The following is a 16166-nucleotide window of genomic DNA, read 5'->3' as shown; positions in this document are numbered from 1 at the left end:
TGCACATCAGTTTATAGTCTTGAAACAGGAAACATTCCTTGGTATCCATGTTTCATATTTTATTACTCAATAGAACAAAATAGAGAATTAGATTACAAAAGGACTTCCAAAGGGTTTCCATGGTAGTGTACATTTTCATGGAAATATTTTTTTTTAATTTATCATACTCTTCTTAAGCTTTTTTGTCTTACCTGCTTCTGAAACATTATCTGAAATAGCTCTTTTCTGAAGGTACAATATTCCAGTGTTTAATCTTGCTCTTTCACATGCAGAAGTCAAACTTCCTTAACTTCTAAGGTCTCTTGTCTCCTGCAGTATTTCTGGAAATATTTTACACTTATCTATCATTTTCAAACTACATAGACACAAACATAAAAATCAAATGAGGAGCCTGAATAATCACACCTATAGATTATTTTCTTACAGACATGACAATGGCTGTTAACAACTATATGGAAGAACAGTTACCTGGGCCTAGTTTGAGAAAGGAATTGTATCAACAAAGTACTTGCTAGCTTGGGGGCATGCAGTTAAAGGTAGTTGGAAGACTGACTTACTTTATTTCTAACAGATGGTTCAATTTCTGACACTAATTAAAGATCTACCTGGCCTAACCTCAGTGTTTGGAATACAATTGTATTTATCTCAGAAATCATTAAGACTCAAAAAATAAACTACCTGCATCTAGGTGGAACTTCAAGTATTTGGGGTTTGTTCAGAACAAGATCCAAACATCGTCTCACATTCTTCAAAAAGTGCCACTGATTTCAGTGAGCTTCCTCAATGAACTTAAATTATATCCAAAAAGTTTTTTCATGTTGTTACACTTTTTTTTTAGCTATTTTTTCTTGAGCAGCTATGTTAAATTAACTCAAATACGTGGTATGGGTAGAATTTAAAAAAAATAGTCCAAAGCACTGAAATATTTTTCCTGTTTTCTCTCTGTCCTTAAACTCAAACTGGTGTGTTAAAGAATTTCAGGTTGGTCCCACACTGACAGAGAATATTTGATAACATACATTGACATTGGTTTTCACCCTTCTGACTTCCATTATTATTAAGTCATTCTCATGTATGACTTAAAATACAGCCAGTCTTTTCATTTCCCTCAATCTGAATTGTACTACTGTAATTTCTTTTCTAGAATACTACATAGCAGCCTATTGCAGCTGCTGAAAGAAGCCACAGGAGCAGATTAGGAAGTACTCTTGTGCTCCTTTGGAAATACATTTGGCTCTAGAAGTCAGTCCATCCAACTTACAGATTTAGGTCACAAGTGCGAGTATTAAGGATGGAAAACCATGAACAGAAGTTATATAAAAAGGAAAGGCAACATGGAAAAACTATTTTCAAATCCATAGTTATACCAAAGTAGTCACTAGAAAAAAAGGTTACTTACCAGAGTAACTGTGGTTCTTTGATGTGTGTTATCCACGGAGATCTCAATCTCATACTCTTCTTAAGGTTTCTGCTTGTCTAAAAAGTCAGCATTCTTCAGTGCTATCACTTACATTGTATAAGCAGCCCTTTATTCCATACAGCTTAAGAAGTTTAGTTTCCCATAGCGTTGGCACATTTTGTTCTAGTGTGGGGTTTAAAAGGGTGTGGGTGTGTGTGTACTCTAAGAGACGAATGCAATCGTTTATATATAATTTGAACATGTTTGAGCAGATTAGGACATAGACTGAAAGTATCTCTGTCCCTGTAAAGACCACACTATTAATTTAAGGTCTGACTATCCTTTAGCTTTCCACCCCATATAGTTTCACATAAAATGCTGCTTTACTGTTAGTGGCTATCAGGTTGTTAAAAATTCAAGGATGCTCATACACCTTGCTAATATTATATCAACACCCTCAGAATGACTTAACCTTTCAACAAAGTTTGCCTGTGAAAGCCATAGAAAGATTGGTTCTGTATGAGAGTAATACTTAGGTGGACCCTTATGTAACCAACGTAACCTTCACCCCTTCAAGATTAGCAAGCATCCCATTATGCTTGAAATAAGGCAAAGTAAAGAAAGCTCCCAGCGGGGGGAAAGTCACTCAATTTTTAGTCTTTCCAGTGGAATGCCTACTTCACAGAATGTTGTGGACTTCAACAAGGCACTTCTGGTGAATACATCTGGTGTCTTCAAACAATAAATGGGGTGTAGCCTAGGGTTTTATTCATTTTAGAAACTGAGAGACAGAAGACATGACTTGGGGGTCTCACCTAAGAGAAATACCAATTCCAAAATATCTGAATCTTATGGTCCACTGAAGAATATTGCAATAAACAACACCTGCTATTCATCTGCTTTGGTTTCCCCCAGATCATTGCTACAATAAGGATTACAAAAAAGCATCTAGCAATCCCAGGGCCCAGAAAATGAAAAAGATTCTGAAGTGGAAGCAAGAATATGGATTGCACTGGAGCATTTTTCTTGCTCTATAGAACACTCTCTACTGACTCCTAGCAAAAAACAATCATAAAAACATGCTCTCTGTGCCACTGGATCATTCACTGACAACTGGAGAACGTAGGAGAAGTATCTGCTCTCCTACTGAAAATCTAATATACTGCTATACTGCTAGTGGCAGAAGCAAGTGAAAGAATTTGACTTAGAAGACTTTCTGAGACTCATTAGATGAGCAGTCATCAACTTATGCAGAGCAACCGTGTCTGTCAGCTTTGATTTATGAACCCCTAGCAAGGACAGAAATCTTTTTATGCCACAGAACAATAAGACATTTATATTTAATGAACTTCCTGAAAAAAAGTACAGATTATTTGAAGATACAGCTGAATTGTCCTTGTCCTCCGGGAAGCATCCACTGCTACAAAGCTAAAAGGCAGATCACACAAAATAAACATACATCTAAGTACAGAGAGTCTTTCCACAGTTTTAATGAAGCCAAAACTACTTCTGGGATTGGGACCTTGTGCACACAGTTACTTGAATACACCCAATAATTTCACTCATCTGCCTTTAAGTTCATCACCCTCAGAAGAACTTGATCATCACTCAGGTATACTGAGATTGTAGCTTGAATAATCTTAAATCCACAGGTGGCCCAGCAAAAACACATGCTACCACTTGCAGGAAAAAAACCCTGTCAGCTGTTCCTCGTGATGAATTTCAATTCTTCCATGTTTCAGAGGGAGCTAGTCTATAAACTTGAGAATCTTTTGCTGTTCACCAAATTCTGCTTTGCTAGGAGCACTTGATAATAAGCTGCCTACATTTGACAGTTCACTGAGAAATTTTGTCATTTTGGTGAGTTTTATGTCAGGACATTCAATTAGGAAGCTCTTGTTATTCCTAATTCTTTGGGATAGTTCCTCTGAAGATCCTGGCACAAGGTATGAAATTCTTAGAAGGCAGTTGCTACTTTCCAACCATGTCTGCTTACGCTATTAGATCCCGATACCTGGTACAAAGCCTAGATAGTTTTGTAGTATCGATTACCTTTAGACAGAACAAGTATACCAAGTCAAGTATGCAATACCCCACAGCTAGCATTCCTAATTTTCTGTCACCTCTATGATCATTCTGAGGGGCCTCCACATTCACAAACTGTCAGAATGCCTTCAGTCAACCAGAGAGAATGTGTGACATGACAGTACATCATCAAGAGATGCTGAAGTGCAAATTTTCACATATATTCCTAATATGCAACTATCTTCTTATCTGTTGATACTTATGGCTACAACAGATCTATCCACTGAAATTTATACTGCTTGGGAGAAGGGAATGCACCCTTCCAGCAGAGTCAAGTCAGTAAGCTATTTCAAAATAGAATTTCATACTTTAGGATACCCAGCAAAGATCTACCCAGATAAACAGCAACACAGATAACCACAACAACCTGATTGGTATACTTTATAAACTTTCCTAACAGAAATTATTAAAGCACCTAGGAACTGCACCACAGAATCCCTTTGGTCTCCATTTTGGATCTTAAGCACCCGGTCAATAGCTAATCTTCAACTGCCTAGTCCAGGGATGTCAGAGACCTGCTGACTCACTTGCAGACTACATAATGCTCATAGTTTTGTGACAAAGGATCTGCACAAGACTAACTAAAATGAGAAAGGACTCATTAGCTTTTGAATTAACAGAAAGATAGTGGTACTTCTATAAACAGGAAGAAAATAAACCTAGTGATTGCCAATAATATTAATTATTAACCAGCCAGAGTGTTTCAACATAAAAGGCAGTTTTATTGCCAAGTTTTACCTTGGTTCCACAGGGGCAGGTAAGCAGATTGGAGTGGAAGGAAAGGAAGCTGTAGGAATCTAGGAGACAGGTAAAGCCCAGATGGATATTACTGGCCAGAGGACTCCTGTAAGTTTACTTGCAAAAAGGGGAACAGAAAAACAGGGAGTTCTATACCGTTTGATGGAACAGGAGCCAATAAGAAAAAGTGACTTCCAGAATAGGCCCTGGCAGACAGTAGTGATTTATATTAAGTACACGTTTCAAACTACTTTAGGAGGTCAAGCACCTCAAGATTCTACAATAGCACATCAAGGATCCGTATTTTCATCTTTTTCAGATGTTGCATTAGTCTTTCAATTGTTGCCAACTTTACTGATGTAAAGCTAGAATTATCTAGATAACAGAATATATAAATACACACAAATCTACCATTAAAAATTCTAATCCTACAGATACCTAAAAATAACCAGTGCACTTCTTTTAAAAAGTATGAGTAGTTGTTGTGGGTATTCAGAACAGTAATATTTATTGCACACATCAAAGAAAAATAGATTTAGATAAATGAAAACTTACATGACCTTTGAGCTAGCTCAGGTGCCAGTAGCAGTCTGGATACAGCAACACATAACAGCTAACTTTTCCTGCTTCTCTAATATACCGTTACAGAAGTATGTATGGAACCAATAAGTATACATATACACTAACTGTTGGGAGAAAAAAAAAACAACAAAAAACCAACATAAGCTTGGGGACTAGACTTAAGTTAGCTAAAATAGAGAGGAATTCTTTAAGAACAAATACTGCTTCTGTTGCAGCAGGTAAATATGAGTTACTGGGATTTTCATGTGTAAAGGCGATTTGGTGGTCAGCACTTCAGAAAAACAAGTTTAGAAGTTACAGTGGACAGAAGCAAATACAAGGCCCTACATTGGTATGACAAGTAATGGTCTTTACAACTCTTGAGCTCCTGAGTAGAACTGCATGACAACTGCTCTACCAAGCAAATAACTAAATATACCACCTTTGGAAACTCCACTTTAACACAGGTGAGCAGTATCACATTCTAATGGCTGTGGGTGGTTTTGGTTTTTGTGGTTTGTTTTTTGGTTTTTTTCTTCAGGGTTTTTTTTTTCCCTTCTTTTCAGCATACTGGGTTTTTTTGTTTGTTGAGCATGTGATGTAACTTCTCATTAAACTTTAGATTAAATATGTTTTAACCCATCAGTGATGTGTTAGGTAACTCAATCTCTGCTCTGAACAAAAGACAGGACAACTTAAGTAGAGATAACATCCCCGAAGCAGCATTTTATTTTATTCATTTAATTCCAAAACATTTAATTTAGAAGTCTGGCATCTCAGTCATCCATCTTAACATGGGCTAATATTGACATAGTGTTGTCAGAATACACAGACAACTAAACAGCCAAAGAGTTTACAAAAAATAAATTCATGATTCTTCAAAACAACTGCAAAAGGTTACAAGTATCAAAACTCTTAGGTAGATGCACTGCATTAAAAGAAACTGTGCACATAAGTTAGAGGCAAAAAAAAAATTGCTACTGAAACTGCACATTTCAAACAGTTTATTGTAAACTGATGAACAGGGTTGCCATTTTACATCAGCTTAACTGTTCTCATTGAAAAAATTTGGGGTGGCTAATTTACTTTGCATGCACAAAATGTACTGCTTAACAGAACTGTCAGCTCATTTCAAATGGAAAAAAATTAACTGGAATATAATTATCTTCAATCACTTTCCATTATTCTTTCCCATATTTTCCAATCAACAGGCAAACTAAAAATGCCTCCTTTACTATGCACCTTTCTGCACTGCTCAAGTGCAACTAAGATAAATAGGGCCAATAAACCAATCAATCCATCAATGCCCACAAAGACTCATCTGAAACTGCTTCTTGATAAAGTGGACAGCAGATCTGAACAGCTGTACAATACAGATATGCTTAGCACTAGATATTTAGTGTGACTGTGGCAAGGAAATATTGGTGATGATGGGGATGGTGAGTGGATGAAAGAGGGATCGGAGGAAAGCTCTTTAATTATTGCCCTCTCCTGCTTCTTCATCTTGCTGATCACTCGTCCACAGAGTGAGGTTGTCTCGAAGTAACTGCATGATGAGAGTGGAGTCCTTGTAGGAATCCTCATTTAGTGTGTCCAGCTCTGCTATGGCATCATCAAAGGCTTGTTTGGCTAAAAGGCAGGCCTGCTCAGGAGCATTCTGGATTTCATAGTAGAACACTGAGAAATTGAGTGCCAGCCCAAGCCTAATTGGGTGAGTGGGCTGCATGTGCTCTTTGCTGATTTCAAAAGCCTCTTTATAGGCAGCTTCTGAGGCTTCCACAACACTGTTCTTCTTCTCTCCAGCAGCAACTTCTGCCAAATAGCGGTAGTAATCCCCTTTCATTTTCAGATAAAAGACCTTGCTCTCATACTGGAAGTCATTGCAGTTCTTGATCAAGTACTTATCTAGGAGAGCCAAAACATCATTGCAGACTGTCTCAAGCTCCTTTTCTATCTTCTCCCTATAGGCTTTAACCTTCTCCAGCTTCTTCTCATTCCCATCTGCCATAGTCTTCTGCTCTATGCTGCTGATGACACGCCAGGAAGATCGTCTAGCTCCAACTACATTCTTGTAGGCTACAGACAGCAGATTTCTATCCTCATTTGAGAGAGGCTCATTCAGCTCAGTTACCTGAAAATACAGACAAAGATCAAATTTAAAGGGTTTGTCTTGGAGAAGAGCACACAAACTTCCTTCAATACTTCCACCATTAAGTGCAAGATTCAAAACTCCTTCTAGATCCCCAAATTCCTCCTAGACAGGAGTCACTTTGCAACGTTGAAAGTTTAAAACTGTTTCTGCAGCCAAGACTTAAATGAGTGAAAACCCCACAGTTCTGTTGTAACAGAATGGGTATTTAGAAGCCATTGCAAAGCACATTCACTGAACAAAAGTGAGTCAGGCTTGTGTAATGGAGAAGCATTCACAGAAGGAAGGCTCAATTTTTTTAGGAAGTCTGCTGTAATTATGCAGACTAAACACTTAGTGATTAATTTAAATGTACCTAGAATACCAGTTTTATGAATCTGGAACACAGCACAAACACTGGAAACTGGTGCAGTTCTTGCCTTTCTTTCCCCTGCTGCTTGCTTTCATTCAACAGCAGAGATGGAAGCGCTGTAGTCATTATGATTAAGCTCTGCATAGTACAAATGGAATTAGTGTTTCATAGTATCTTTCAGTCACTTAGTGAGCAATTATACAGTGTAATACAAAAGTTATCCTGATTTCTGCTAACTGGTGGCTGCAGACAAATTTCAGGGATAGGACGTGAAAGCAACTGCAGAGAAATAGAACAGTAAATTGAGAAAAAAAGCCATGATCAACTCCAAATTCCTACTACAAAAAGCTGAGATAGAGCAAGGATAATACTTCTAGTACTGTATTTAGGCCTATTTCACTTGCTGTGTTAATTTAGGGAATAAAACCTATCAGACTTCTAGTCACTTTAGGTTGTTCTACTTCTGCAAATTTACAAACATGAAATTAAACTCACAGGAATTAGGATGAAAAATGTAACTCCACCACTTCTAAGTGTACTGCATTAAAAGAAGTCACTAGAATTCTAAGGATACATACTTTGGTGTGAAACTAAACTTGTCCTTGCTCAGACACTGCCAAAATCATTAACTGTTTCTTTAAATTATGTGGATATTTACACTGCTTGACAGGCATCAGAAGGTTCACAACCAAATACTTGCATACTACAAATAATCAAGTCACAAATATTTACACTATTCTGAGACTGCTGGTGCAGCCAGTGAACCATCCAATAAATGTGCATTGTTCCAAGTCTAAAAAAATAATTTCTATGAATTGTAACTGTTACATTAAGAGAGAGCTTACTTTCAGATTTAGGTTTTGCTCTTAAAATATTCAATTAGTTTTATCTCCAAAATGCCTTTTCCCCACAGCTCAGGAACCCAAACTCCCAAAAGACACTGCTCTGCCTGGCCTAATACAATTAGAGACAATCTACAGAGGGTGAAATGCACAGGAAATCAACTCTAATGACATCTTCATAACCTTCTTCACAGCTTCCAATCATCCTCCCAACAATCCCTCTGTCAACAATCTCTATTATGACCCACCTCTATCGTCTTCTCTAGTACTAACTCCCTCAAGGTGTAAAGGCTAAGAACTTTTTATTCCCTACAGTCTATTAGGACAGCACTTTCTTTTACAAAAATAAAGAAATCCACCAAAGAAGATTAGTAATCGCTTGGTCATTCCTGCACTCCTGGAGGACTCAGGTTGAAAGTTCACTGCAAGTTCTCAAACACAGTGGTTGATCTAAAGGAGTCAGTAATGTTTTGCTAAAACTTAAACTTATCATTTAACCACACAAATAAATCAATTTTTTCCCCACCTGCCTTCATTATCTGTACAGTATTATTAAAAAAAAATAAAAAAAATAAAAATTGTGATCTGTTAATATACTACTGAGCTATATTACCTACAAAAATAACAACTGTGTATGGAAAAGCACACAAGACACAAAAATAACTGATGATGAGACTTAGTGGGACAGGACAATGGTAACAGAAATACCATCTCTTGGCTTTGCAGTCCAGACTCCTTACAAAAGAAATTAAAGCTACAAGAAGACTGCAACCATGGTTATCCTAATTCTTCACCTCATACATCATCACCTCCATTTTTCACCTCATCTTCCACTTACTACCTCTGTTCTTTACCCTCATCTAACTGCTAGCTTCATGTTCATCCCTTTCCCTCTGCTTCAAACTAAATATCCTGTTGTATGCTGGTATTTAAGTATTCAATAACTAAAAAAAAGATATGCCATCATCCTAAACCTTGTTATAATTATTTCTTCTACCTCCTTACGCCTAATATGAACTTTTAGAGACAGGTATCTTCTGAGTATTCGAAACACCAAAATGGCCTTTTACAGTACATAACAAATGTCCTGGGAACCACCAAAAATTTTTTGAATACTAAACCTGAATTTTTCACTATGCTATATAGCTGGTGTATTTACTTAAGGGGAGATAAATTAATCAGTTTTCAAATTTCATCCAGTTTGTCACAAGAGACAAAATACAGGAATACCACTAGCCTTGAAAGAATATTCCAGGGGTTTTGCTGGTCTATTGTCTCTCTTCTGGTGTTATACATTTTTAGCTGCAAAGAATGCATCACAACACCCACGCTGAAAAAGATTTATAAAGTCCACTTGCACAGGAGCCATTGCAATTGCAGATAACCTACACCTGAAAAGCCCTCCCACCTTCCCTAATCACAACCAAAATTCAATGCAAGTGTTGATAAACAGCATATTTGCAGAAACTTCTGAAGTTCACATTAATAGAGGGAGGATCTTGTAAAGTCTAGCATGAACTCTGGTAATTGTGGCTGGTTTTTACTCAACATTCAGTATTAAAAGTAGGTCTACAGTACAATCTAAAAAGCAGTGTAACCTTTGGAAGCATCTTCATACTATATTTAGACCAGCAAGTTAAGGTTTAGCTGTTGCATCAGCTTGGGCTTTTGCTAAAACTCTCAATAAGCACCAGACTAACTGAATGTATCCTAACACAGCAAGACTGAGAAATAGCAGGGAATACTCAAGATACATTCACGTAAAGCACAACAAAATAAGACCAGGAAAAAAGCCATCTCTCAGGACTAACTGCAGAACAGTTGTTAATACGTGGAAAAAGAATGCTAACCTCTTAATCAAAACAAAAAGTATCTACGAGATAAGATTAAAGAACTTAATTAAGAGACTATTCCAGATCATCACTGGACTGCTTTATAATTTAATTCCCCCCACTGACTTAAACTCACTTTGAAACCATTCCTTAAAGTAAAAAGGAAAAATTAACAGAGAAGCTAATTCAACATGTTTAGGAGACGTTTACTAGCTTTAAGTTGTATCAGAAGTTACTGAACTATCTTGGAGAATCAGCAACTACCATTGACTCAAGACCATGGCAAATTATTCCCCATCCTAGATAAAAAATGCTGATATTCTATGTAGATGTTATCTAAAAATCACATCTACGTCCCTGGTGTAACAGCTATATTACAAGAAACTAGACTCAAAGGAAAGCATGTGACTTTTATGGAGCTATCTACTCTTTTACCTATTTCTGATACCTTAGCAAAGTAGATAAAAACAGACATGTTTCTCTTCACATGTAGGGACAATGTAGAGAAAAAGAAAACTTGAAAAGCTGAAGGAAATGTATTTCTTCCTATCTTCCATTCTACCTATAGCCTTTCCTTAACAGAAAAGATCTTGGACTGCAATAATTTACTTTCACATTTTAGATGTAGACATACTTTCTTATAATGGCTGTTAGGAAAACCAGAAGCACTTAAAAGATGAAAATCCATCTGTAGTATGACTTCAATGCAGCATTTACTTACTCAGATGTTAATCTATACTTTCCTTATGTTAATACCCCCCCTCTCTCTCTCACACCTAAGTTTGGAGATCTTTTCAGTCCTGAGCCAGATGATGCAGTTGAACACACAGGCTATGATCTGCTAGCAGGTTTCATTCAGACTGACAGTCTGCTTTTTGTACCAAGAATACAAGAAGAGACAATACTGTAACAGCTCATAACCTACACCAAGCTGAGTTACTTTCACATGGAAAACACACCAAAGTGAAGGTTCCACAACTGATAGCAGATCTATGATGCACTGTCAGATTACCTAGTAGAATTTGACCCAGATCAATTGAATGTGTGTGATTATACTTCTGTTTTGTTAGCCAGAGCATGTAAGTCACAGCTAGAGCCAGTTCCTAGTGAGCTGCTGCAAAAATGACTGTACCTGAGCCAGTACAAAGTCAGGTTTAATTATTAAAACTCTCCTGATACAAAGTTATACAGTTCATAATTTTTGAGCAAATAGAAACCAGACTAATGAATTTAAACCAGATCAGTTTCTTGCATCATGTGGCTTCAGTGTTTTATATCAAGCATTGGAAGTTCTAGAGCTAGATTTACTGTATAAAACCACAGTAAGGAAGTAATCTCACAGCAGTGGAGGATATTGTTTACATTAAAGGCATCTCATTGCCCCTCCTACACACACATACTTCTTTAACCCAAAACCAGACACTGATGTGAAGAACTTGGTGATACAATACTAAAAATATGGAACATCCCAAATTTTTGAGTCCATTTATGTACACAGATAAAGCCTACAAATTAAACTAGAACCTCAAGCTATTTTGCTTAAAAAACTTTAGAGCTTTCCAAGACTTAAATTTATTTCATACAGAACTAATTTTAAAATTAAACATCTCGCATAACTCAGATTCATCTCACCAATTTTAAAGTGTAAATTACTCTCTACCCATTATGTAGCTATACTAGAAAAGCAACATAAATTAAGAGGTCCTAAGCACTATGTATTAGGATTAATACTGTCTGAAATACTATGGTTTTATACAGCTAAAACGTTTAACCTGTTTCTGGAATGATCTAAAACCAAAGGTACCCAAAGGCGTATTCTCGAGATGCTAGAGTGTGCGTTCCATCAAGCGAGAACCTTTAACACTTACACTAAAAGCATATCTTTCCCCAGTGTGTTGAGAAGTCATTTATTACCTACCATGTAGGGTTATTTCAAATAGTTGGAATCTTGGAGCAGCATTTAATGCAATGAGAATGCCACACCCCTTAGAAGAATGCCATTTAGTAAAGGCACATTTACATATGATTGCATTTTCTATTAAAATAATTTTGGCTAGAAAAAAGTAAACTAAACGCATTAATTTATAAGAGCAAACTAAGTGAAAGTTCCATTTTCCTCTCCTGTCTACACATTAAGCACCAAAATACTAGAATTCTTCCAAGAAAAAATTTAACAGCAACAAAAAACCCAAACATATTGTTGAGCAGTAGTTTCCTTATTTAAGCTACAACTGCTACTTCCATCTGGCTCTTCTTTAAAAGGAGGAGCTGATAGGACTGAAAAATTAGTGTTTCTCCAGCTTTATACTGACAGCTGAAATGGCAGTTTTGTCATACTTTTTCTTCCTTCAGCGTCAGTCTCAAAAATCATGCTTTGGCTAAAGTCATCTTTGTTACTTTATGTTTTAGGAGTAATGATCAGGCTGTTGACTATATTGTGTATTGTAAAAGCTTGGTGATAAATACCTAGAATGGAAATCAATCATCCAGATTTCTATTTACGCTGGAAGCACACTAGTTTCATATAGCACCTTTGAAAACCATCAGATATGTTATATTCAGAGATTAATTTTATTTTTTTTTTTTAAAGAAACTTTTCAAATCAAGATATCCCTCTATGAGAATAGATACCCGAGTTAGAACACTGATTTCCTGTTGAAGGAAGTCTAACATCTCTGAGTGCGAGAAGATTATTTGAATATTATTCTATATGGATAAAAAGTTCTCTTAATAGCTGTTACGTACAATCACTGAAATAGAAAGAAATATTAGCTGTGTCAGAAGAGAGAGCCCACATAATGTTTCATAGGAGCTTATGCTCAGACCTACAAAATGAACTTCTAACACTAAAGAGCATTCTGGAAATTACCATGTTAGAGTGAAGACCTGTGAAAGCCAAGTAACCAAGAGATGCTACATTATAGGCATGCAACAGTGTATGAACAGCTTAAAATAAGGAAACTGTTGCCTTCAAAATTCGGCTTTACTTTTTGTATTTTTAAAAGTATCTATGTAACATTTCATAACTGCCCAATACTCTGCTCCCTCACAAGGTGTTCTCAAGCTCTCAATTAAAGCAGCTCATCACTATACAACTTATTTGAGAGCAAAAGTAGCATTACAGATGAGAAAACTGACTCTAAGATGAATGAAAACTGCATAGTAATTAGGACAGTTTAAAGAGACAACTGGACATACACACTAGTTCTATATACTTTATTTACATATTTCCTGAAGCATAGCAACTGTGTTCTGTTTGTTTCACTCATGTTCAGGGAGCCATACATACACTATAGTTCAGCAATATTTGGAAAAATAAAAAGCTATCTAGAAACTACAGCTAGAAATACAGCCTTCTAGAGCAGCAGTGGATTTCAGTGGTTTCTCAGTTTCATCTTTTAGAATTAGCAACTGAAAGATTTGAGAGAGAAACAGAGCTGTTACTGAAACATTATATGCATCGAGAATTCTAGCGATATCATTAAAATACAGCTTATTTTAATGTCTAATGCCTCTGATATTGAGATACTCATAAGTACTGCCACTTCAGAACTGGATTGGTTGTAGTAGTTATTATGACACAAAAGCAAAAGTGAACAGGAGCAGCAAAATTTAAGTGTCTTTTTACTGCCCTCATTTAAGGGATGTGACATACATCACAAGCCCCTGAACACGACTAAATGGATTGATTCTTACAACAAAAACGTGAACTCTGTTTGAAGCTGCCCTTTCAAACTAAAATAATCTTGTGTCTTTAAACAGCAGTACTCTCAAGGGAAACTTGATTCCTCTTGGGGCCTTTGGTGTTCACAAAGGACAGATCGGCAAGAACAATTGTAATCAGATACAGCAAAGACACTGCTAAGCATTTACTGGCATTAACATTACCCTTGAAATTCAGATTATACGAATACTGGTTTTAAAAAAGGGACTAGACATAGTAAGTTTGATCATTCTGCAATTTTATTATGTATCAGTACAGACAGGTCAGTACAAGTAATTTTCGTTGCTTGGTTCTGAAAGGAGCCGAGTTGCAACTGTAACTTATTGTTTAAACACATGTCAGTATTCAACTGGATAAGGAACACACTGAGAATTTGTTGCCCTACAAAGAAAAGGCAAAAAGGCAACGTTAAAGCTTGGGAAAAGCTCTCTGTGCGCTGGGTAGCTGTTATTACCCGGATGCAACTACCATACCACCTTTGAGTCAGAGCGCTGATGTCTGTGGGTGAGGCCTCTATTCGTGCCTTTTACCGCGAGGCAAAAGAAACGTCTAGAAAAGGAAGGGGCTCCTCTTGCCGTGCGACGTTTCCCCAGACACCCCCCGCCCCCCCACCCGACCAGCACCCCCAACCGCTTGCATGTCCCAGACTCCCCTAGAAGGGGAGACGCACCCCAAGGTCAAACCCGTCATCCCACCGCTGGCCCCCAAAAGCCGGGGGGGTTGGGGGGTGGGATCCGGTGCGCGAGGACGGACCCCATCTCGAGCAGGGGCCAGAGAAAGAATCCACTGCGTTCCCGCCGCGACGAGGAGAGAGGCGGGCAGTATTCAAACTGCTGCACTGCGCGCCGGATTGGCGGGGGTGGGGGAGAGAGGCGAGAGGAGGGCATGGGGACAGCCACACCTCCAGGGCAGGGACAGCCAAGGGAGCGGGAGGGCTGCAAGGGAGTCGTTATACGAGAGAATGAAGGAAGACGAGGGAGGAAGAAAATAAATTTGAAAAGAAAAGGGGGATCGAGGTCCGGTTGGGACCGGCTACTGGCCGTCTCGTCTCTCCCCGAGGCAGGTAGTAACGGGCACCGCCCCGCACGGCGGCGAGGTGGTCCTGGCGGGATGGTCTGGCTCTTGCTCCCGCCCTCCTTTCTTCACCGCGACGGCTCGCATCCTCCCCGGGACCCAACTCCGCCTCGGACCAGCCCGGACTTCCTTTCCCTCCCTCCCCCGCCGCCACCCAACCTACACACTCCTCCCCGGGTACGACCCACGGCCGCCACGCTACCAGCCCCACTCACCGACTTCATGGCCGAGGCCATGTCGTCGTATCTCTCCGCCTGCTCGGCCAGGCGGGCTCGCTGCAGCAGCTGCTCTCGGTCCCCCATAGCCGCTTCCGTGGTGACTGCTGGGCTGGGCACTCTGCGCCCCTCGGAGAGAGAGGAAGGGGGGGGGGAGGCGGAGATCTGCGCCTCGAAACGCGCGGGCGGTGCGAGTAGGGAACCTAAACGGAGCCGCCACCTCACGCTCGCTCCCTCAGCGACCGTTGGGCTCGCCTCAGCCGCCGCTCACCCGCCGGCCGAGCGTGCCAGGCGACGGTTGGCGCCTCGCGCTCACGGACCGCAGCAGGGCGGGCAACCGCGCGCTCGCTGCGTCCCCTCCGCGGCGTGTGCAGCTCGCGCCTCTCCTCTCCAGCCCGGCTCGGAGCCTCGCGCTGCTGCCGCCGCCTGCGCCTGCGCGCTAGGAAGGCAACGAGGGGGCGGAGTTGAGGGGACTGCAGGGGAGGGGAGGGGGCGCTGCTCCCCCGCGTTCTATTTCTAGGTGACGTCACTTGCTATAAATAGCTATCCCGGGGCGCCGGCTGGGGGGAGGCGCATGCGCGCTGCGAGTGCTGCATTTTACTGCTGCAAAGGTGGAGGTGGGCGGTGGGCGCGGGCATTGCGGAGCCCGGCCGGGCCGGGGCTGCTCCCCCGCGCCCCGCCGGCCGTGGAAATGCCTCGGGACGGGCTCCGCCACCGTCCGCCGCCTCGCCTCCCCCGCCTGCGTCCGGTGGCACCGGCGCGGAGCCGCCGGCACCGACCGCCGGAGGCGCCTCGCCCGGGGAAGCCGGCGGAGCCCGGCTGCCGCGCGGGTTGCGCTCGGTGTGGAACGACGCACCGCCTTCACGTGTCCGACCCTGCTCTGCGCCATTACGGCTTTGTGCTACCGCGGCCTTCCAGCGCCAGCTTTGTCCTGCAGGGTTGACACAGCTGTGTCTCCTTCCAGCCAAACAAACGTATCTCGTATCCCAGCTGCTCCGAAACGTTCCTACCGGTGGCGGTGGTAGGCACGGACCAGTTCGGCCACCTCGCCTAGGAGATGCACCTACGTTCAATTTTACTACCTATTTTAATTTGTAACAGTCGAGCTCCTCTTTCGTAAATTGACAGGGCACCAGCCTTGCCTAAAAATCATCTCTAAGGAAAAGCGTTGCACAAATGACACCGCTGCTGCCGG

The 16166-nt window shown here is 40.4% G+C and overlaps 1 protein-coding gene across 1 annotated transcript; it reads right to left on the bottom strand.

Annotated features, from left to right (window-relative positions):
• Nucleotides 1–5489: 5489 nt before the first annotated feature.
• On the bottom strand, nt 5490–15398 carry YWHAH (tyrosine 3-monooxygenase/tryptophan 5-monooxygenase activation protein eta). Its single transcript, XM_049806069.1, has 2 exons — nt 14972–15398; nt 5490–6914 (listed from the first exon to the last, which is right to left on the bottom strand). Exons 1-2 carry the CDS (start codon nt 15056–15058, stop codon nt 6258–6260), a joined length of 744 nt encoding a protein of 247 aa, XP_049662026.1. The 5' UTR covers nt 15059–15398; the 3' UTR covers nt 5490–6257.
• Between the last annotated feature and the right edge of the window lie 768 nt (nt 15399–16166).

The sequence above is a fragment of the Accipiter gentilis genome, chromosome 7, assembly GCF_929443795.1.
Source record: "Accipiter gentilis chromosome 7, bAccGen1.1, whole genome shotgun sequence".
In the NCBI taxonomy this organism is placed as follows: Eukaryota; Metazoa; Chordata; class Aves; order Accipitriformes; family Accipitridae; genus Astur; species Astur gentilis.
Note: the sequence above shows the minus strand (reverse complement) of the source record. Positions and strands in the feature narration are given on the sequence as shown.

Excerpts from the sequence above, each read along its gene's own strand:
- YWHAH (XM_049806069.1), bottom strand. The coding sequence starts at position 15,058 with ATGGGGGACCGAGAGCAGCTGCTGCAGCGAGCCCGCCTGGCCGAGCAG. Across the intron at positions 6,915-14,971 it reads TGGCCTCGGCCATGAAGTCG|GTAACTGAGCTGAATGAGCC; the intron begins GTGAGTGGGGCT and ends CTGTATTTTCAG.